The sequence below is a fragment of the Herpailurus yagouaroundi genome, unplaced genomic scaffold (assembly GCF_014898765.1).
Source record: "Herpailurus yagouaroundi ecotype Mexico unplaced genomic scaffold, PumYag 100, whole genome shotgun sequence".
NCBI classification, from domain to species: Eukaryota; Metazoa; Chordata; class Mammalia; order Carnivora; family Felidae; genus Herpailurus; species Herpailurus yagouaroundi.
This window is the reverse complement of record NW_024412391.1, coordinates 23,931,628-23,955,600: the sequence shown is the minus strand read 5'-3', so window position 1 is coordinate 23,955,600 and position 23,973 is coordinate 23,931,628. Positions and strand designations below refer to the sequence as shown.

The 23,973-nt window shown below is 36.5% G+C and overlaps 1 protein-coding gene across 5 annotated transcripts in view; it reads left to right on the top strand.

Annotated features, from left to right (window-relative positions):
- The window catches only part of CPED1 (cadherin like and PC-esterase domain containing 1), a 268,972-nt gene that overhangs the window by 112,162 nt on the left and 132,837 nt on the right, over positions 1-23,973 (top strand). For 4 of the 5 annotated variants that reach the window (XM_040472138.1, XM_040472136.1, XM_040472135.1 and 1 more), the window contains 5 exons: positions 14,235-14,377; positions 15,154-15,226; positions 16,622-16,789; positions 18,528-18,632; positions 20,301-20,470. In XM_040472138.1, the coding sequence (XP_040328072.1) occupies positions 14,235-14,377; positions 15,154-15,226; positions 16,622-16,789; positions 18,528-18,632; positions 20,301-20,470 (659 nt within the window). The remainder of the gene's footprint in view (positions 1-14,234; positions 14,378-15,153; positions 15,227-16,621; positions 16,790-18,527; positions 18,633-20,300; positions 20,471-23,973) is intronic. The other variant, XM_040472137.1, reaches the window with a different exon arrangement.

The window sequence follows — 23,973 nt, the reverse complement described above, 5'->3', positions numbered from 1 at the left end:
ATAGAGATGGCTCAAAGATCACGCTGTAAGCAATATTTGAATGGTGGTGTCATTTCCTGAGCTAGATCAGATGGAAAGGATGGAGGAGTGAGGAAGTGTGAGGAAGTGGAGAGGGAGATGGGATCCTGATCTCACAGCTGCTTACCCATGTGGGGGTTCCACCCATCTGCCTGGTTCTTAGGTCTCCTTGGCTCCATACCCTGCCTGAGGGCCCTACACAGAAAAATTCTCGCCTTGGGAATTTGGTGTTTCTTTACTCATTCACTTCCTCCTCTTGTTTTTTTCTCGCCATTCCCTTCTCCCTCCTGCTATTTCCAACAGAGGTATCCTATCACTTGTTGCTTGCACTTCCTAATGTGACAAGGCACGTCCCCCGTGTCCAGATTCCCATCATTGTAAAAACAGCCTGGGCAGAAGTGCCTGCTCTCGACACCATAGGTTCAAGGGTTATTTTCAAATAGATGGGGCCTCAAATCATAAGTAGAATCCTCAAATGATGCCCTTGAGGTTCACAGGGTTGTCAACTCTGGTATATTCAGGCAAGAAGGTGAGAAGAGAAGGCTTAGGAATCTGTCCGCCAAAAGGGTGAAATTTATTCAGTGTTGGGGATGGAAGTCAGAGTGAAGTTGGAGGCATTTGAAGTGGAGAAGCCAAACCAGAAGCAGCAGGCATTACACTACACTCTAAGCACTGAAAATAAAGCAACATGAAGTTCTTAGATCCCCTTATTTCTCATGTGGGAGATTTAGGAGGGATGCAGAATCCATGCCAAAATGAGAGGAAAGTAAGACACAGTGTGAACAAATAAACAAGCAAAAAAGCAAATTTAAGTAGTTAGCTTTTGCACCATAAACCACTCCCAAACTTAGTGACTTCAAATGAAAAATATTTATTTATTATTCTCCTTATCCTGTTTGGTTAGCTGGGCAAGCCCTGCCAATTTTTGTGGCTCGGTTGAGGCTGGATGGTCTAGCTTGGTCTCACTCACATGCCTGGCTGTTGGCCTGGCATTAGCTAGGATCATGGAGATGACGTGGCCATGTGTTTCTCATCACCAGGCTACCCAGTGTTCTTTCATATGGTGGGAGTGTCAGGGTCCCCAAGAATAGCCAGTGAGCAATCCCCGAAGGCCAAGTTCTCTTCAAGCTTTTGTTTGTGTAGTGGGCTGAAGAGTTGCTCCCCGAAAGATATATCTATGTCCTAACCCCAAGAACCCGTGAATGTGACCTGATTTGGAAAAAAGGTTCTTGGCAGATATAATTAAGGATTTCAGGATGAGATCATCCTGGATTATCCAAGTGGGCCTTAAATCCAATGACACGTGTCCTTATATGAGAAAGGCAAAAGGATATTTGGTACAGGCAGAAGAGGAGAGAGTCATGTGAAAATGGAGCAAAGATTATAGTTATACACCATCAGGCCAAGGAAAGCCTACAGCCACCAGAAGGTGGAAGGAACAAGGGATGCATTGTCCTCCAGATCCCTAAGAAGGAATGTGGCTCTGCTAACACCTTGATTTTAGACTTTTGGCCTCCATAGCCATGAGATAATAAATTTCTACTGTTTTAAATCACCAGGTTTGAAGTAGTTTATTACAGTAGCCTCAGGAAATTAAAACAGTTTGCATTGCATTTACTGATGTTTCATTGACAAAAGAGCTTCACAGGGCTAAACCAAGACTCAAGAAATGAGGAAAGAGATTCCACCTCTGAATGGGAGGAGGTGTGGTGGAGGGGTTGAATACAGAGGTTGGAAGAATTTGTGGCCAGTTTTTCCAAATTGCCACACCACTGTAAAGAAGGATTGTCACATTGGAGCAGATTGTCAGCAGGTTTCATGGGATGGGATTTATTTAGACTAGAGAACAAGGAAGTTTTTAAATTAGGGGCAGGAGAGGGGCACCTGGGTGGCTCAGTTGGTTAAGTGTCTGACTGTTGATTTTAGCCCTTGCGGTTTATGAGTTTGAGTCCTGCGTCGGGCTCTGTACTGTCAGTGCAGAGCCTGCTTGGGATTCTCTCTCTCTCTCTCTCTCTCTCTCTCTCTGCCCCTCCCCTGCTCACTCCACCTTCCCCCCCCAAAATAAGTAAATAAACTTTTTAAAAAAAATTAGGGACAGAAAACAGCAAAAGAGAGAAAGGGAAGAGTATTTAATCCGATGACTTCTCTACTCCTTGATGAGAACAAAGCTTCTAATAGTTGTATGTTCCTCATCGAGTAACATGGAAAAACAATATCTCTCCCCATAAAAAAAATTGGTGGGGAATCAATGTGTTTAATTTGTATCTCATTGTATATGTTATATTTTCATGTTTAATCATGGAGTCAAAAACAACTCAAAGGAGAAGCAGTGTTGAGTATTTAATAATTGTTCATACTCAATTCAGCTCACTTATATTCCACAGTTGTTTAAAGGATACCTGTGTGCTGGGCAATGTGGAGAAGGACTCAAAAGAGAAATGTTGGTTGTTGCTTTCAGGGAACCCTCCAGTTGGGGAGAGGGAGGGAGAAAGACATTTATAAATAACTTTAATACGGAGCGGAGTGCAATAAATGGCTGAGTTGCTGGGACAGTCAAGAGTAGGAGAATATTACTCAGCTGTAGGAAAGTGAGGTAGGTTTCATAAAATAGGTGGCATTTTAGCTGAGCTTGGAAAAATGAGTAGTGTGTCTTTAGAAATGGAGAAGGGATATTTGCATTTTCTTTGGACAGACATCATGAAGCATAAGAACATAGGTTATAGTCTCAGAAGTATGAGCTGCCTTATTTACTTGGCTAGAATGTGTATATATTTCAGGGTGGGAAAAATCCTAGAGTAGCCTACAGTGGGAGGGTTGGAGAGAAAGAAAGGGAAGAAGACATCGGGTTTGTGGAGTAGGGGAAACCAGCAAAGGTATGTTAGAGTCAGATCTGGAAGAGCTGGGATTTCATGCACTGTAAAATATAAAATGACAGTGGGATCATTTCTGAATGTATTCTCATATATGATCTCATTTGATATTTTTAAGAATCCTTAGGGATAGGGTGATATGTTTATATCCATTCTATAGATAAGGAAATCAAGATTTATGATTTAAAGAGATGACAGAACTAACAAACGTGATTAGGATTAGGACTCAGATCTTCAGTGAATAAAATCTCTCTTAATTCCCACTTAACTACTTGTAGTTTTAAGCAATGCTCTGTATGCCCTCCATAAAGCATATTGACTGCTGAGCCCAAGAACTCAGTGTCTGAGGCAAGCATTTGTATGCTTACCTCATCATGCACTGATGAACTATCGGTGCAAAAAGGGATAGACTTAGTTCTCTAAAAGCAAAGGAATGTTTATAAAGGAATCTATCTGGGAAAATTTCTTGGAAACATTGCAGGTGAATTCTATGTGGTGTAACAGCTTTCGTGGGGTCAGGGAGAATTGTGAAACCTAGTATTCTGTCTTCCCTGAGATTTCTTTGCAAGTGTCTTTATGTTCTTGCATAATTGTGGCTATAACCAATGCATTATGGGTGAGGTTTCCATAAAGTAGATGAGTAACAACTCCAACTAGTTCACCTTCATGCAAATAAAATACTTTGGCTGTGTGTTACAAAGTTGACAAAGGAATAACATATATGTTTTTTAAATTAAAATAAGATGTTTAAAATTTTCATGCATTGCTTTTTCTTTTGAATACTCCTATAAAAATTGCTATCCCTTTGTAGCAAAAAAGATAAAAGGGCCTCTATTGTTTATTATATCGCCTCCTTCTGTGAACATTGGGACTTCTGTCCTTTATGTTTGAACTGTGCTTCATAAAAATGACTCCGGCAGCAATGAAAGAGAAAGAGGTTGGGGGCAGAGAAATCAAAAGTCAGTAGTTGGACCCCAGTGAGAAGACATTGATTTGGGCTAGATAGCAGTGTATTTAATTAGAGTACTAAATCATGAACTTTTAAATTGTGCATAATATTTAAATGTTCATTTAAAATATCCCATGTAAAAGAAGGAGTTTTGTTTGAACACTGGTAAGAGAGATGTGTAAGGTACCTGATATAAGAGAAGTGTAAGAAAATAGTGGAGGATTGTAGTAAATCTATGGATTCAACAGACTTTAACACTCCAGCTCTCATACGTTAGGGCAAATTGGTCTATCATTTTCTTTATTGTACAACCAGAAGTCATTATTTTTATAATAAATACATTTCCTTTTTTTTGTGATTGACCATGAAACTTGATAAGAACTAAAACAGATACGCTGCATAAAATATCCAGAACATAAATGAAAAATATTTTGCCTTTTACTTTCTTACTCTTCTGAGAGTATTTATAGATATGAGATGGGTATCTTTCTACCAAATGACCAAATGCATCCTTGTTTGCAAATTTTTGTACTGCCTGTTACAAATATTTCCTGTTACCTGATTTCAATGTCATTTTCTACTCAAGACAATTAATAAAAGATGGAGGGTTTTCCAAACAACTGTCAGACCTTATTTTACTGAAGGTTGAAAGAAGGCCTGTGTTTTAATTTTAATGGAAAGAGTTGTGACCTACCTGAACAATGGCATTCACATAAAGAAAATTAGTAGACATATACATACAAAATCCAATGATAAAATTTTTACAACTTTAACTTTTGCTCTTTACTGTTCAATCTCTCTGCTCCTTTATATCCCACTGAGAGATTCCAGAAGGGGCAATAAAAATAACCTGCCAGTTCTCTGAGAAGGTTGAATATAATGCAATCAGGGTTCTACCATTCAAAGCAAATAATTAAATTTTATGCTATTCACAGCCTTTTGTATTTCTGCACCTTGCTTCTGATCAATTCTCTGATATACATGTGGGAGAATTTAAAATTTCCAACTATGAAACTGATTAAATCACATTGAATCTTCTGAGTTTCCAAATTTAATGTATGCTTTAAAGCTTAGGGCTGTTAAGAAGTACAAATGAATAAAATTATTCATGTCACGGGAAGCATGAAACTTATTTAAATATTGGAGTTTTGATCTAATTCCAGAGAATGAGTAAAACTATCCTAATTTAGATTCAGCTAATTAATTCAGTTTTTCCATGGTAAACCCTAAAGCAAGCCAATTTTCAATGAGCTAAAACAAATAATGAGAATATTTATGTTCTTAAATCATTTAACTTAACACAAAATTTGCTCTCGATCCAAGCAATTTAAGTTACAAAGAAATATTGTTAATTTTTCCAAAAGGTGATTAGGCTACATAAATGCTCGAGTTATTGAATTGGTATTTTAGATGTGTGGATGTAAGGTCATGTGCTTGAGAATTCTGACAGTTTCAAACACATTTTCCATGAAAGTAAAAACACAGATGATTCATTCTTCTGTATTTCAGGGTCCATCCACATTTCTAAATCTAGTATAATCAAAACCACAGTGACAGAGGTAATGCTGTGTCTTTGCAATGAAGCAGACTAGTTTTAACACCCTTATGGGTGACTTCTTGGCTATGTAACCTTAGGCAAATTACTTGTGTTCGCGTCCCTCAGTTTCTTCATCTGTAAAATGGGGGAAATGAGTGTCAACCTCATCGCATTGTTATGAATATTAACAAAAAAGTGCATGAGAAATGCACAGTGTCTGGCACGTGGTGTCAGCTTGGCTAAGGTGAACGATTATTAAATGCAACATAGAATTATATTGAAATATCACACGTGCACTAAATGAAAAATTGCACCAGTACTTGGGTTCATAATTTAGTCTCTTTTTTCTCCCTTTCTCAAATCGTTTTTTCTTCTTTTTATTCTGTTGCAAATATCTGATTTTCCCTCTAAATCATATCCCTTTAAAACACGAAGGAGAGTTTTTCCTTGGGTCCAGACTGCTCACTGGCACTTCTCTGGCACTGCAGCAGCCCCCTGATGAGTGGTGGATGTGCTCCTGAGGGCCAGACACTTCCAGAGCTGTGATTCTCAAGCAGGGTGTCCTGTGTTTCTGGGGATCCATAAAGCCTCTCCAGGGGCTTTGCAGGCACATGGATGGTTTCAAGAGAATCTTCTTTCCCTGTCTCTTTCACAGATACTCTTCTGCTCCTCAAAAAAAAAAAAAGACCGAACTTTCACCTCTCCTTAATATTATGGTGATGATTGGTTCATGGCGAAAAAATTCTGCAAAACAAAGCAACTCCCCTGAAACAAAACTTGAGAAAGTGAAGGATGCCAATAGTAATTACATAACAAACACTACATAACACTGTGTAACAAATCCTGCACAACTCAGATTGTTTTCAGTTTTTAACAAAATTAAATATTTCATGATAAATCACTACGTGGCGTTTTTTCCCATGTACTTTGGAAGGAGTTCAAGGAATTAAGTCATGTTGCTGTAACTAAACTCTTCCATTTCCCATTTCTCTCTCTCTCTCTCTCTCTCTCTCTCTCTCTCTCCACACACACACACACACACACACACACACGCCCTTCCATCCATATATTTCATACATATATATTTCTGTGGACAAGCTTTCTCCATGCTTACATTAAAAGTAATATTAATACTGATGCCAAACCCTTATCACTCTAGTCATAAGTAATATTCTCTTAATGGATATGTGTTTTCATTGAATAAAAAAAAATTCATGAAATTATATCCATCTAAGAGATGCATTTTCGTGACAATTTTATTTTTTTATTTCAGAGATTCATTAATAAGATTTATAACATATTTCTATTGTCCTGACCAATTGTGTACAAGCAATAACTGTAATCATAACTCTGGGGAAGAAAAAACATTTTTAAATTTAGAGCTATATGGTAACTGTAATTTTAGAAACTTAAATTTATAAATACATTTTTCTTATTGAGAATTATAGGGTTATCAAAAAACCCTTTTATTTATAAAATATATTACATTGGGATAAAATGCTGAGGTATTTGTATTTCTCTGGATACATTGTGAATATTTTGCAAGTGCCTGGGAGACAGGCTGGTTAGGTTAGTGTCAGGCAGGGAGATCTTAGTCCAGTCGGTAAAAGACAGAAAGAATAATAGTATCAGTCAAAAACAATAGACTGAAATTCCAAGGACATTACAAATAGGTGGATTTGAATCTATACTTATTCCCCTTTTAATTGGGACAAAGAACATAGAATCTTGGATTTCATATATTTAGAACTAAGGGTGCACTTAGTTCTACCCTTGGATGGAACGGGGTCTGAGCTCTTCTGTGCTATTTCCTTTTAAGCATTGATTATATAACCTGTAACGATCATCCTCTAGACTCACTTTGTGTTCCATATTAATTTGCCCTCTCTTCCGGATCATTCCTGTCAACATTCAAGCTTGCTGTGTGATTATTTCCTATCCTAAACAAATGAACAAAAAAGCTCAAGAATGAAAGAGTGTTCATGGATAAAGCAGTGACTAGCAAGAGGTGGAGTAGAGCTGGACACTATTTCCACTCTTTGCAGGAGCTGAGAAATGGAACAAGGGAAGGGTTATTTTTGTTTTGTTTCTTTTGCAAATTTTTTAACCACTGAAGAAGTGGTCTCTTGGACTTTGGTGGCACAAAACTAGTAAGTCCTTAAACATAGTTGTTTAAGTTGTTTAAGCAAGTACTTAAACATAGTTGTTAGAGGGAGTGAGGCTGTAAAAACTACAAAATTACTTAAAAAATGTTAATTGTGGTAATATATACATAACAAAATTTACCATCTTAACCATTTTTAAGTGTACAGTTCGGTAGTATTAAACACATTTACATTGTTGTGCAACCAATCTCTAGAACCTTTTGCAAAACTGAAATTATATACCCGTTAAACAACCCTGAATTTGCCCCTCCCCCCAGGCGCTGGCAACTTTTCTGTTTCTATGAATTTGATTACTCTAGATACCTCATGTAAGGGGGATCAGACAGTGTCTTTTGGGACTAGATTATTTCACTTAGCATATCCTCAAGGTTCTTCAAGCCATAGTACGTGTCAGAATGTTCTTCCTCTTTAAGGCCGAATAATATTCCACTATGTATTTTGTTTATCCATTCATCCATTGGTGGAAACTAGAGCTGCTTCCACGTTTTGGCTATTGTGAATAATGCTGCAATGAAAATGGGTGTCCAAATCTCTCTTCGAGACTCTGTTTTCAATTCTTTAGACTATATTCCTGGAAGTTGAATCACTGGATCATATGGTACTTTTACTTTTTTATTTTATGAGGAACCTCCATACTGCATCATTTAACATTCCCACCAACAGTGTCCAAGGGTTCTGGCTTCTTCACATTCTTCCCCACAGTTATTATTTTATGTTGTTTTATTTTGTTTTGTTTTGTTGTTTTGTTTTGTTTTTTGGTAGTAGCCATCCTAATGGATATGAAGTAATATTTTGTTGTGGTTTTGGTTTGTACTTCCCCAAAGATTAGTGACTTTGAACATCTTTTCATATGCTTTTTGGTGCAAAATGATTTGAAGTAGAAATATTCTTCTTCATACTGAAACAATGAAAATTTCTCTTTTATGCAATAATATTGAGAGAAATTCTAGGAAACTTTAGTAAAGTACAATGCTATTAAACACGACTCAAAGTTCAAGATACTAAAATAACTGTATTCTGCTATAGTTTCCCAGCTAGTCGAGAACATGTCTTAAAAAAAAAACAAAACTCTAATATTGGTTAATCTTTCATCTTTTGTTTTAACTCTTAGATTAAATTTTCTTATCTCAAAAATCCTCTTGAACTGCTGTAAGCTTCAATTTTTCAAAGGTTTTATTACAAGCCACCAGAAAAATGCATATCCTCCCTCTCTCATGAGATGGAAATAAGAGATAAACAGGTCCTAAGGAGAAAAATTACTTTATCCAGAAACTCCAGTAAATTATTTCCCTTATCAAAGTCTCTGTGGTTTCTGTAATGCTATACTTAGCTTTATTCACTCAATATCTACTCTGCATTAGGTACTAGCCACCCAAAGATAAAATGGTTCAGCTTCTTCCCTAAAAGATTTCACAGTCTAGTGGTAAGAACAGACAAGAAAGTCAGCAAGTTTGCTCTCAATGTATTGCCATTGAGAACAATTTGCCCAAGGTCTTGCGGGAAGATAAAGGGAATTAATTAATCAAGTGAAGCCCAGAATTTGCATGAGAAGGGTTGTCAGACATGGGGAAAGGGAATGAAGTGAATAGGACTCCTTAGAAGTATTTCAAGATATCAAAGATATGATGGAAGTTTTCCTACAAATATTTTCAAGTTGATTTTCAGTTCCTCTTGTCCTTCCATTTTTAATAAATAATTTTGATCCATCTGTGTATATTTAAATGATCTTTTTCTATATTTGCAAATGACATATCGGACAAAGGGCTAGTATCCAAAATCTATAAAGAGCTCACCAAACTCCACACCCGAAAAACAAATAACCCAGTGAAGAAATGGGGAGAAAACATGAAAAGACACTTCTCTAAAGAAGACATCCGGATGGCCAACAGGCACATGAAAAGATGCTCAACGTCGCTCCTTATCAGGGAAATACAAATCAAAACCACCCTCAGATATCACCTCACGCCAGTCAGAGTGGCCAAAATGAACAAATCAGGAGACTCTAGATGCTGGAGAGGATGTGGAGAAACGGGAACCCTCTTGCACTGTTGGTGGGAATGCAAATTGGTGCAGCCGCTCTGGAAAGCAGTGTGGAGGTTCCTCAGAAAATTAAAAATAGACCTACCCTATCACCCAGCAATAGCACTGCTAGGAATTTATCCAAGGGATACAGGAGTACTGATGCATAGGGGCACTTGTACCCCAATGTTTATAGCAGCACTCTCAACAATAGCCAAATTATGGAAAGAACCTAAATGTCCATCCACTGATGAATGGATAAAGAAATTGTGGTTTATATACACAATGGAATACTACATGGCAATGAGAAAAAATGAAATATGGCCTTTTGTAGCAACGTGGATGGAACTGGAGAGTGTGATGCTAAGTGAAATAAGCCATACAGAGAAAGACAGATACCATATGGTTTCACTCTTATGTGGATCCTAAGAAACTTAACAGAAACCCATGGGGGAAGGGAAGGAAAAAAAAAAAAAGAGGTTAGAGTGGGAGAGAGCCAAAACATAAGAGACTGTTAAAAACTGAGAACAAACTGAGGGTTGATGGGGGGTGGGAGGGAGGGGAGGGTGGGTGATGGGTATTGAGGAGGGCACCTTTTGGGATGAGCACTGGGTGTTGTATGGAAACCAACTTGACAATAAATTTCATATATTAAAAAAATGATCTTTTTCAAAGCTTATTTATTTATGTTGAGAGAGAGAAGGAAAGAGAGAGAGCACAGGGGAGGGGTAGAGAGAGAGGGAGAGAGAGAACTCCAAGCAGGCTCCATGTGTGGAGCCCGACGTGGCCTCAAACCCACAAACCAGAGATCATGACCTGAGCTGAAAGCAAGAGTGGGATGCTTAACTGACAGAGCCACCCAGGTGCCCCGCAACCACGATCCTACTAGGTCATTTTCTATAAACTTTATTTTGCACAAAATTTGTATTTCAGTTTTACAATGAAGGAGGAAAATGTAGAATTTATAAAATAGTTTCATGTCATGTTAAAAGTTTTAAGACGCTCTTTTAATTATTTTTACCTTACTGCCAAGGCAGTGATTTCTTTGGGATCTTATTCTCATATTTATGTAACTCAAAAACATCCATTAAAAATCTTGATGTAGAGAGGGATAAGTTGATATTTGAGTTTATGGCTTCATTATTTTAAACTAGCAACAAAAGTGAAAGTGCTTCTTCGGGTATTTGTTCTTGAGTTAAGAAAGCTCCTGGGTGAAGTGGGTTTTTCAAGCTCTGGTGGCTGTAAGTGGTATTAATATCAAATAATTTCAGATTTGCCATTGTCTAATGAGACCATTGAGCACAATTCTCTTTCTATATCTGAACACACTGAGATGCACAGAATTCAAGTAATTTGACCAAGGAAATACAGTAAGTATAACAAATTACAGTAGGACCAGATACACAAAGAAGTCCTCCACTTAGCCTGCGTGGATTAGTTAGTTACAAGAACTGATACAAGTATTGTGCCCTCTCAGGGTCACTCACTGAAAGTTGATTTTTTTTTAGATACCTATTAAACACTTGCACAATTCTATTTTCATTTCTGGCATATGTAGTTTGCCACTGTACTAAATAAACAGGTCACTCATCTAGAATTTCCTTTGAACTGAAGGGCTTAGATCATTTAAAATTCGTGCAGCGAGACAGAAGGAAATGCATACAGAGACAACAATTTGGAACCGAGCTAACACAAAAATAAAACAAGTTGCTCCATTTCGAAACATGCTTTCCGAGCCCCGCTTCTCTCTCCTGTCCTCATACTTCACGAAGGCCGCTATGTTCTGGCCCCCTGTTTTCATTGTTGGTGGCTGATGTTGGTCCTTCTCTGAGCAGACTGAGGTCTTGGGGAATTGGGGGGACAGCCAATTATTTGGATCCTTCAGTTCTGCTCTCTCACTTTTGTTGGGAGGCATCCCACTGGAGGGGGCCATTCAACCATCATACCTCTTTATTCTCCCTTTTATTTTTTTTTTAATTTATTTATTTTTTCAACGTTTATTTATTTTTTGGGACAGAGAGAGACAGAGCATGAACGGGGGAGGGGCAGAGAGAGAGGGAGACACAGAATCGGAAACAGGCTCCAGGCTCCGAGCCATCAGCCCAGAGCCTGACGCGGGGCTCGAACTCACGGACCGCGAGATCGTGACCTGGCTGAAGTCGGACGCTTAACCGACTGCGCCACCCAGGCGCCCCTATTCTCCCTTTTAAAACATTTCTATTAAAAGTTTATCATATATTTTTGAAATGTTCTATTTTGATTGGTGTCACATGTGTTCAAATTCTCAGAGGCAGTTTTGAATTTCCACAAATGCATCGCATTATGAGAATCTGGCTTCAACAGCCACTCCTTTAAATGGCTGCGGACTTCTCTCATTTTAATTGATACAAGGAGCAAACATGTGCTGAGTATTGATGTGCTGGGAGGTGGTGTACCTTATGTAAATTCTGTCATTTAATCTGGGCGATACCTCTGCAAAATAGATACTGTCATTAATCCCAGTTCTCACAATTTAATAGTAACAGGCATAGAGCCAAAGTTAAACCCAGGACTTTTTGCCTCTAGTATCTATAGTGTGACCACTGTGCTATGTGCCATGACTCCTAACAGTATAGTACTTTCCACATAGTAAAATTCTCACTAAAAAATGTGAATTGAATGGAACTGAATCCATATACTGGCAGCCCATATTCAATGCTCACTGTTACAGACAGAAATTAAGAAATAATCATTTCCACAGTGGGAGAATAAATACAACCCTAAGACATTAATTTCTAATGTTTTTTTGCCATGGAAGATATAATGTGATATCAAACTTATACATCTTATATGCTACACAAACATTTCCAACTTTCTTAAATTATTAACCTTGACCTTTGTGATATTCGGGAAACATTAAAATAAAAAATGCAATAATACAATCAGTAACCCTCTCTACATAATCATGCTGAACTGAGTGAAATAGGAGTTCTTTTTATTTGGAAAAACAATATTACTCTGTTTTGACTCAAGGGTGTTAACATTTTTAGTGTTCGTATTAATTTGTTTTCTTTTGATCATACAATTATTACATTTATTTTCCTTAGTGAAATGGCAAAACATCCCAATTGCCAAATGCTAATGTTGTGTCCATAGAGTCTGAAAATGCACATCTCATTAGGTTTCTGTGTTTCAGCTGGTAAAAGTTTATGAAGTCAGGATTTGTTTCACTTCGGGGATTTTACTTGTGTATTTTTAAAGATACATTTACCATTTCCCTCAGGTTGCTTATCTGTCCTTCATTATCATAGCAACAAAAGTTTTTCACTTTGTAGTCTTACGCAGCTCAGAGCGATCTAGTCTGTTCTTCCAAAAACATGAAGAGGCTACCTGCTGCATGTTTTTTCAAAAAATATTTTTTGTTCTTCATCTTTGAGAGATTATGTTTATCCAAAGAAAGTGTACAACCCAATATGAAGTTTGTTTTATGCTTTTTAAAAATTTTGACTTGAAATTTGATGTTAAGCATCTTCAAGAGGTAGTTTTGTTGTTGTGATTGTTTTAATACTTAAGCAAATAAAAATGGCTGTTTACAACATGAACGATGGTATTTCTAAGAAAACATAAGCCTGAGCTTTATTCTCCTTTTTGTAATACTTCCCTATGTTTTCTATCCACATGAAACGTTCCTTAAACGAAAACGTTAAGAGGAGACTGAGACTCTCTTAGATTCTTCATTAGTTGGCTAGGTCTCCCATAGCAAGATGCTGTGAAAAAGCAACTTTCATGCAGTTATTTTTGTTCCAATATATACAGAAAAGTGACAATACTAAAAAGCTTGGATTTGGATTTCATACCTTACAGTGGCTTTCAAGTACACGTTCTTCTGATTTGTATTGACAGCTCTCTTGTTGGTAGTATTCACCCATTTTAAAGAGAACACAGAAATCCAAAGTGAGTTGTCGGTCCAAGGTCATCTAGTTTGTAGAGTCACAAATTAAACCTGTAAGTTCTGATCACAAGTTCTTGTTAATAATTCCTTTTCACTTTCCATGATTAGATGCTGTGAAATGAGGGAAAGGGAAGCAAAAATGCTAAAGTAATTTAAATTATAAGATGTAGTGCACCCTATATTCAGTTGAAAGGCTTAATAATTAAATTTTTTGAGAGAGAGAGAGAGAGAGAGAGAGAGACAGAGCATGAGCGGGGGAGGGGCAGAGAGAGAGGGAGACACAGAATCCGAAGCAGGCTCCAGGCTCTGAGCTGTCAGCACAGAGCCCGATGCGGGGCCCGAACTCATAGACTGCGAGATCATGACCTGAGCCTAAGTCAGACGCTCAACCGACTGAGCCAGCCAGGCTCCCCTTAAAAAATTTTTTTTAATGTGTATAATCTATACATATTGCATATTATGCACATAATAGACATTGAATATTATATACATAATATTCATTTATAACATACTTTTAGTATATTATATACACTTTCAGTATATTATATGTAAGATATATGCGTATGTATATACACACCCTATACATATATATTATATATAGGTTACCAAACTTTCCTATTTAAGGAGTTTTTTTGAACATGACAGGAAGATATAACCTAACAGAATCTTTCAAACTGGTCACCTTGGAAATGATAGACAAACTGAGATTATTGACTCAATAGTTAACCCTTTACTTTGTTCACAGTTGCAAACATTTTTTGAGACATTCCTGACAGCCAGTTCACCTCTTCAGGCTTTTGATAATATGAAGGAAGCAATTAGCAAACTCCTCCTAGCAGCTGAAGTATTCAGTGAAACATCTACTCTGGGACCAAAGGCCTTCAATAGGTAAAAACAAAATTTAACATTAAAAAAAATTAAAAAACCCCAATCTAAAAATTATTAGTGAAAATATACCTTAATTATTACAAGTAGGTGCTATTTGGAAAATGTTATGTCAGTATATAAATATGGACTTGCAAGCATCTTTCCATATTTGTAGATCCTACACTTCAAAGCATGTTACAGACTTGTTAGTGTCTAGATAATAGTGACAAGAAATAAAGCACACATTATTTAAGTGGATTTTAATTGTATCTCCTTTTTAAGCTTAGGTATTTCTATCACATGCACTTTGCAATGACTAGGTGTAATTTTACTTATGGCCCTTATTAGCAATAGTCAATAGCTACTATTTTCATGTTACAGCCTACTTCAATGTAATTTAATGCCCTTTTTCTAGAAAAAAAAAAGTTAAATTTACAATGTCAACAAAAAGGAGGTGGCTCAATTAAGCTTTATCATGCTTCCTATGTGAATAAGAATGCCCAGCATGTAGGAGAGTTTCCTTCTCCATATTTGCATTTTCATGAAGTAAACTCATATGTTTAATGCATTATTAAACTCATTGTTTAATGCGTTATATTTGTATTTTCTATAAGGAACAAAACAAATTCCAATTTAAAAATAGGCTGCATGTAATTCCATATTATCCAAGCCACTGCTCTCTTTAATTAATACATACCTTGAAATTTAACTGTAGTAACTGTTAATAATGCATCAAATGATAGAGTAAATGTAGCAAATAGAATATATTTTTATATTACCTTGTGTTTTTATTTCAGATGCAGATTATGTTTTCAACTTTTAACTTTTGATATTGGTTACTACAATTTCAGGTACCCTGTTGTGCTCCAGGTGCGTATGCCAAAGGCTTTCTGTGAGCTTCCCGCCTTATGCTGAATGATCTATGTGCGTGTGTGTGTGTGTATGTGTGTGCACGTGTTGTTTGCATTCATAGTAACCAACCAATAAATAGCAACTTGTATTAAAGTCACTACAGGCTTATATTTTACTGTAGTTCAGAAAATTAACTAATGTATGGAGAATCTATGATTTGAGGTCCAGTCCCTACTATGCCTCACTGTGGAACAGGCACAGATTTTTCTATGGTTCAGTCACTGTTTATGAAATAAAGTGGTAGACATTTGGGTAATAGAAAATAGCAGTTACCCAGCTTATTACCTTAGGTTTATATATATCATATATATATATATATATATATATATATATATATATATATATATGATATATATATATATCTTATTCTTTACATATAGATATTTAGTTTTATTTTTTTAATGTTTATTTTTGAGAAGGAGAGTGAGTGAGTGGGAGGGGGCAGAGAAAGAAGGAGACAGAGAAGACTCTGTGCTGTCAATACAGAGCCCAGTGAAGGGCTCCAAGTCATGAACCCTGAGATCATAACCTGAGTGGAAGTCAGATGCTCAACGGACTGAGCCACCCAGGTGCTCCTAGGTATTTAGTTTTAAATTGGCCTATATTTTAATTAAAGAGCCATGGGAATTTTTCAGATACATGGTTTTTTTCCTAGTATAAAATATTTGTAAATCGAAGAGTGTTTTTTTATATACCCTGATTCTTTTGCCTCCTTTCAAATTAAATGAACTCATTCAGATCATCTCCTACATATTTCTCATCTAAAATATCCCTTTGTGGCAAGAAGATTTAAAAACATTGAATAAGTCTACAGAAAGCTTTATTTTGGGGTATGGAGTAGGAAGAAGGGAAGAGGAGCAAAATAAAATTATGAGCAATCAGATTTCAACTTCATATTGCATTGACTGCGTTTCAAACTATTGTACAAGGGGAGAGATTATATTATATGTGGCTCTGACATTTAGTTTAATAGCTCAAAGACTCATTCATAAAATTTTGAAACTTCATGAATCTACATTTTAAATTATTCATTATCTTGCACCCATCTTAGTGTGTTCTTTAAAATTTATTGTTCAGAATTGTTACTTATTATCTTTCATGGACACGAATTCTAACAGTAAAGAGTTTCAAGATAAACTTAAGTGACTTTATAATCCATTAATTTTCTTACAAAAATTGTATCTTCAAAAGAACATTTCTTATATTTTATAAAACTGTTGACCTCCAAAAAGGCCACTAGATGTCAGTTCTGATCTACAATCCAACAGGAATGAATCATGTCTTACAAGTGATTCCACTGCATTAATATAAAAGTCAATGAAAAATATTTGCCGTGCTTTTACTCTTTCACAGGTGCATGAGCATTTAAATTTTCAAGATAGTGATAATATGGATTTTGAGGACCAAAACACAGAAGAATTCCTTTTACAAGATACTTTCAATTTTCTCTTCTCTAATGAATCTTCACTTGCCATGTTTTCTGAGATATTTCAGGGACTTTATATATCAGGTGTTTTTAAGGTAAGTGCATATTCTTGTAGTGACAAATATTTCTTTCAAGTCATTCTTTGGAAGGTGCCATTTTCTTTATTGTGCAGTTAAGCAAATTGATAATTCATTTGAAACTAATTGGTATCCATTATATTACATCTCTTATATTTTTCTGGCCTAAACACTAATATTATTTTACGTCAACTAAATATGAGTGACTGATTCTGATGCAGTTATGGGTTAAAATAAGGCAATTCCTAATTCCTAAGGAATGTTTGTGGATATTATGAATAATACATATTCTATGTTATTTAGAATTCTTTAAGAGGAATAGAGAGAATAAGAGAACTTTTTGGAGCCAGTCTAGAATAGCAGTAAGTGCTCTAGATTGACACCAAGGCACTGGAGTTACAATACTAATTTTTAAAGAATTCACATCTGGTTAACATCTTTGCTTAGATTTCTGATGATTAGGATGTAGTGCTTCGTAGTAGCATTGGTTAATTTTTTTTTTATTTAAAAAAAAATTTTTTTTTAAATTTTTTTTTCAACGTTTATTTATTTTTGCGACAGAGAGAGACAGAGCATGAACGGGGGAGGGGCAGAGAGAGAGGGAGACACAGAATCGGAAACAGGCTCCAGGCTCCGAGCCATCAGCCCAGAGGCTGACGCGGGGCTCGAACTCACGGACCGCGAGATCGTGACCTGGCTGAAGTCGGATGCTCAACCGACTGCGCCAACCAGGCGCCCCTAAAAAAAAAATTTTAACGTTGTATTTATTTTTGAGACAGAGAGAGACACGGCATGAACGGGGGAGGGGCAGAGAGAGAGAGGGAGACACAGAATTGGAAGCAGGCTCCAGGCTCTGAGCCATCAGCCCAGAGCCCGACGCGGGGCTCAAACTCGCAGACCGCGAGATCGTGACCTGAGCTGAAGTCGGACGCTCAACCGACTGAGCCACCCAGGCGCCCCGCATTGGTTAATTTTTTAATGACATGTTGATATAACTTTTCTTGATGGATCAAAAAATCTGTACAGATTACTAAGTACAGCATTATTCTCTATACGTCTTTCTGTTTTAAAACCCGTGTTCAGAGAACTCGGAAGAGTAGAACATGGAAGTTCTCACAAACAACGTTCTTGCTCTGTGGAGAGTTGTTTGTGAGAGATAGAACATAACTTTATAGACTGCTGTTTCCCTGAGATGTTATTAATTCTCCTTCTAGTTCCCTATTTTCCTTCACTAGTGAGTAGATTGTCATTAAAACCATTAGAACCACTTCACCCAGAAGGAATGGAAAATATTTGCAACTTCTCCTCTCTGGGATGCATCAGGAAAAAAAATAGATGTGAAGGGAAAATGGGGCAGGGGGACCGTTTATCAGAATCCACAAACTCCAAAACTGTAATTTGGAAGAGATTCACATGTTCATTTGCTGCTCTGATCTCTGGTACTTTGAGGGCTGAAGAAGACTCTTCCTGCGTTCCCAAATTGTCACACACCGTCTACCCTATAGGGCTCATCTCCCCAGGATTACTACCAAAGCACTATTGAGCAATTTCATTCAGCATCTCTTTGTCAAATATGAAATTTTCTTAGAGTCAGACACTGTTGTGACAAGCTGAAGCTACTATGTATTATTTAGCATTAATTAGCTCAGCTGTTTGTAGAGTTCGAACTTTGGTGTATAAAGTGGGAAGCAATTGGGCTAAACATGGTTTGACTTGGTAACAATTGCTTAAGATTTGTTCCCCTCCCCCATTATAGGGCGAAAACTATCAAAAGGAACCAAATCAATGCCTGTCTTTAGAGGAGATGCACTCAATTATGACTTTCATAAAGGAACTTGGGAGTTTGGGGCCATTCCAACTGGTAAAACAAAAGTGACATTTGATTCCTCATGATCACTGAGATTATAGTAGATCAGCCATAAGCTATTTGATTTTCACTTGATGAAGATATTTCGTTAAGAACTAGAAACCTTTGTAAGCTTCTTTCTTCTTTTCAGAGATCTAAATATTAAAATGAGCAGAATCCATTTTCTTTAGGACTTTGCAAATAATACATGGCTTATTCAAGCTAAAGGATATGAGATCAGTAGGGCTGCCAGTGTATGGCAGTTCTTAAGGAAAAATGTCCACGTTTTTCTCGAGAAGTTTTGCTTTTAGCTTTGGGACATTTATGTTTGACAAAAATTTCTTTCTGCTCATTGTGCCCTTTTTGTTTGTGTAAAATCAAATATTACTGAATATGAACACATCTTAGAAAACTACCTAAATCTTAATTTAGGTAGCAAACCTAAATATAGAGCAAACTCTATAGCAAACCTCAAAGAAAGAAAATGTAAATAGTTATGATAACCATTACTGGTTTCAGCCTAAAAAAATCAATGACATTTTATTGTCTTTTCTGTGTATTTCTTTGGGTTCTGTTAATGTATTGGTCAATATCAAGATAATTTAGTACATATACATTCAGTACTTGCTTTTTCTCTAGTTCTGTCACTTGTCTAGGTAGACTACAATGGATTTATATTTTTCTACCTAAGGTTTGTTTATACAAAACATCTTTTTAAAACAGCATTTTTAAAAGTCCACTGATAGTTTGTTATTAATCTGTATGGATCAACATTTATTTTTTACTTAAAAAACCATGTATTCACATTATACTTATCTGAGTTATAACTAATTTACTAAGTTAATTAGTGAATGTTTGGCACTTGTTTTTATAATTTAGACTCATTTTATTTTATTTTTTCCAAATTTTTCTTTAAATTCTAATTTAGTTAACATACAGTGTAATATTAGTTTCAGGAGTAGAATTTAATGATTCATCACTTACATACAACAATCATTGCTCATCAAAATAGACTCATATTTTAGAGGATTCAAAGTAAGCTTTTGCCCCAAAGATAATTTAATTGGTAGATTATTTTAATTAATTTAAACATACCCATATTACACTTGTGACAGTTGGATCAAAACTCTACAAATATAAAGAAAGAGGTCTCATTCTTCAGGAATTCATAATTTAAGATATTGTGAATGTAGTGAACATCACTCGACACAGACTACAGAATTATTTCGCAAGAGAAAGAGCAAATCCTAATTTCCTGACTCTCTGTGTCAAAAGAGGATGACTAGATTTTTTTTTGTAGGATTAATATCTCTCACCCTGACAAAGTTCACTTGTAATCCAAAGCAATTTCTCCTCATTCTTCCTACTGCCTGACTCAGTCTGTCATTCACCTGTTCTCAGATATCTTTAGGAAGGAGACGTCCATTTCCATTCAATGAAAAGAGAAAGAAAACTCATCCTATTTAGAAATATGATCAACAAAATTTGTTCCTTATAAAAAGTGACATTTACCTTGACAACTGCACCGAAAATTATATTATGATACTGACCAATGGATTTTAAATAAATATCTGATTTTTAAAAACAGCTGAATAAAATACAAAGACTTTTCTAGTAATAACACCTTTTAAATTATTTTCCATAACTTATTCAGATATTCTCATTTTGACTGTTTCTTTTCAGCTCTTCCCATCTACTGCTCCTGGGATTCAGTCTTTGATGCGTGAATTTTATGATATGGCAAATCCTATAGGAAAACCTGGTTCAGTCCTGACTCGGTACTGGTCTCTTTTAAATGTATTTGAACAATTTCGGCTCCTGAATAAAAACGCACAGCTACACCCACTGGAATGGTAAGATAGCCACAAATTTGAATTGTGCAATCCAAAAATTCTCTAAAGATTGATTTCAAAAGATTTTGCCTGCATTAAAGAAAGCAACAAAAAGAAATGTGTCCAAAAATTTGTGCTCTGGAAAATAAGCTTCTGTAAAGCATTGAAACCATAACGATTCTAGTGGTCTTCAAACACTGTAATAAGAACACATCCAACAGTTTTTCAAACCAACAGGACTTGACTCTAAAGAGTAATGTTTAAAATGAAAACCTTCAAACTTGTTTCATTCTGTGATATAGATCCTTGAATTACAGGCGTATCAGACGGAAAGACTTGGGTGACTTTTTTCTTTTTTTTTTTTTTTTTTAATGACCCATCAGTCAGCGTGGAGCCCAAGATGGTGTGAACATTTATTTAAAGAGTTTTTGAGGCACGGCTTTAAAGTGGGCAGAATGTATCCAAATTGGTAAATATGCCTGTCCCTGCCAGAAGAATGGAACTTTTCTTTTTTTTTAGGAGGTCGAATCTCGGGAGGCCTGGGTGCCTCAGTCGGTTGAGTATCCGACGTCGGCTCAGGTCACATACTCACACCCCCGCGTCAGGCTCTGTGCTGACAGTGCAGAGCCTGGAGCTTGCTCTAGTTCTGCGTCTCCCTTTCTCTCTGCGCCTCCACTGCGCGCTCTCTCTCTCTCTCTCAAAAATAAATAACCATGGAAAAATTAAAGAAAAAAAAGAAGGTAGAATCTCAGAGGGAAACATTTGGCCTCCCCCTTCCACTTTCATTCTAATGAAAGGTAGTAATGAGCAGATGGAAGAAAGGATAGGCCAGGTGAACACGTTAACATCTCCTGTAATTGTTGAAAATGGACAGTGCCTAACACACTGGCTAAGACTGCTTTTCTTTTATAGGATGGAATTCAGGGAATATTTGACTTTTCTACGGCCAGGAAAACAGAAGCAAACCTAAAACCTCCTAGGGAGATGAAAGAGGAAATGGCCAGGCTATAACCACTTATGTCTCTTGCAATTACCCTCAGGAAGGAATGGCTTTGGTTCTCCTGAGTGCTGCTTCCTTTCCCTCTACCTCAGGAGATAATGAAAGCAGATCCACAATAATTTTTTCTTAATTAAAAAATGTAAATACATGTATTTGATGAATTCTTAGCACATTACTCAGGATCAGAACTCACCTTAATTGTCATAACGTTATGAAGTTGGCCTTATTCCCTAAATGCCCGAAGTAGTAAGCCAAACAGAAAGTTTATTCGTTTGTTTGAAAAGTAGGTTTTAAATAATAGAGCTCAGTGCCTGTTTCTCTGTTCTTTGCACTCACTCAAGGAATCCGAGTCTGTCTCATTCATCATTATCAGTTGGGAGGAGCAAACTTGATTTAGCTACTGTTTTTAACTTTGAGTAAATTCCCTTGAGATATGCAAGCATTGGAAAGTTTGTTTCTCAGCAAGTTTTTCTCAAGAGTCACATGTAGTGTAAGGTTAAGTAAGGGGCTTATCTTAAATTTAACTGTAACCCTAACGCTAACCCTAACCCTAACCTTAACCCTAACCCTAACCCTGATTCCCTTTAAATAAAGGAATGTATTAGTGCTCAGTGTTGAAAGTGATCAGTGTAGAAAGAGTCAGGACTTTTTTGAATCAGACAGACATGGATTCAAATATCCCAACACTAGAGTTTATTAATTACAGCAGCTAAAGTTTTGACCCCTCTGAGACTCAATCTCCACATCTATAAAATATGGATTATACTACCTACCACATATTATTTTACAAGAATTGAATAAGATAATTTCCACGTACCACATGGTGTCTGGTATGCTGCAGGGCAAGTAGGTAATAAATATTAATATTGACTTTTCATGTTTCTCTGCTATCCAAAGGTCACTTTAGGATCTACAGTGGAGGAGATATTTTTCTTTCTTTTATAGGAAAAGTAAGACAAGTTCAAAAGATTTATCTAACTTAACACAGAAAATTAAACTTCAGATCTTTATCAAAAAGCAATTAGGTAAATCACCTGAGAACATTTCAAGAAATAAAACTCAATTCGAATTATCTTCAAATTTACCTGGGAGCATATGTATATTTAATTATCATCCATGCTGTATTACAAGGAGGATGCATATTATACATATTTTCCAGACAAGGAAACCAGGATGCAAAGGTGGATCGTTTGCTCAAGCCACACAGGTAAGAGAAATAGAGGAGAGATTAGGACCCTGGCCTCATGTCCACGGTCCAGTCTTTATTCCAGTTCATCCTGCAGAAGGGAGGTCAGGTGTAGTCATTTGTCATTGTCCTTATCTTCACAATAGTCACCTCCAGCTTTTTCTACTTCTAGCCAATTTTACATACCTATGCTACCTGTAGGGATTAATGACTTCATGATTCCTTTTTTTAAAGATTATTTATTATTTTGAAAGAGAGAGAGAGAACAGAGAGCACATACATGCGCCAGCAGGGGAGGGGCAGAGAGGGGAAGAGAGAGAATCCCAAGCAGGCTCCACGCTATCAGTGCAGGGCTGGTGTGGGGCTTGATCTCACAAACCATGAGATTATGACCTGAGCCAAAATCAAGAGTCGGATGCTTGAGCGACTAAGCCACCCAGGCACCCCTCACGCTTCCTTTCAAATAAAGATCATTTGCTTAGAGCAACAAGGTGAGAAGAGATAAAGTCAGAAAAGCAAGAGTTAGAAAAAGTGATAATTATTTATGTGTGCGCCCTGAGGCTTAGAATCCAGAGGTCCCAACAGAATTAGTGTAAATCTGAGCAAAATGAAAATGTTGCTTACTATCAATATTTGTGTACTATCTGTTAATTCTCACTTTACTAGAAATACAGTTGCTTTGCTCTCATCATATGCTTTCCATGAAAAATCCACATTTTTAAAACAAATAATTTATTCACAAAATTGCATAAGGAATCACTGCAGGATGCTTTAACATACAAAGCATCTCATCCCATTAAGATACTAATTCAGTGTACGTGCATTTCAGGGTTGTATCTTTTATGAGCTTCACTTAGAGTTTTTGCTTCTATGAATTCAGAGCTATTTTTTTTTTTAATTTGGCCTGGCACTCAGTCAACCTTCAACTAAACATATCTAACCCCATGCTTGCTTTATGTTTCTTCATTCCTTGGGAGGAAGGAAATATTTTAAAGTAAGTCCTAGACATTATTATTTTTCACCCCTAATTACTTCACTGTATGTATCAAGGAAAAAAAAAACACCTTTACAAAGTAAACTGAAATAAAATTAGCACACCTTCCAACATTTGCAATACTTTTAATTCCCTGATTCTTCGTAATTTGCTGATGTTTGTATTTTGAAGGAACTGAATATGCCTTATTCATCTCTTCTCTACCACAGTGCCCAGCACAATATCTGGGACAATAAATATTTATAAAATGTAACTTAACACAGGGCATTTGATTTCATTCTCATCCCTGTGAAGTAAGGCCAGGGCTGTTATCTATGTTCTACTGCAGGAGAAATGGAGAATCA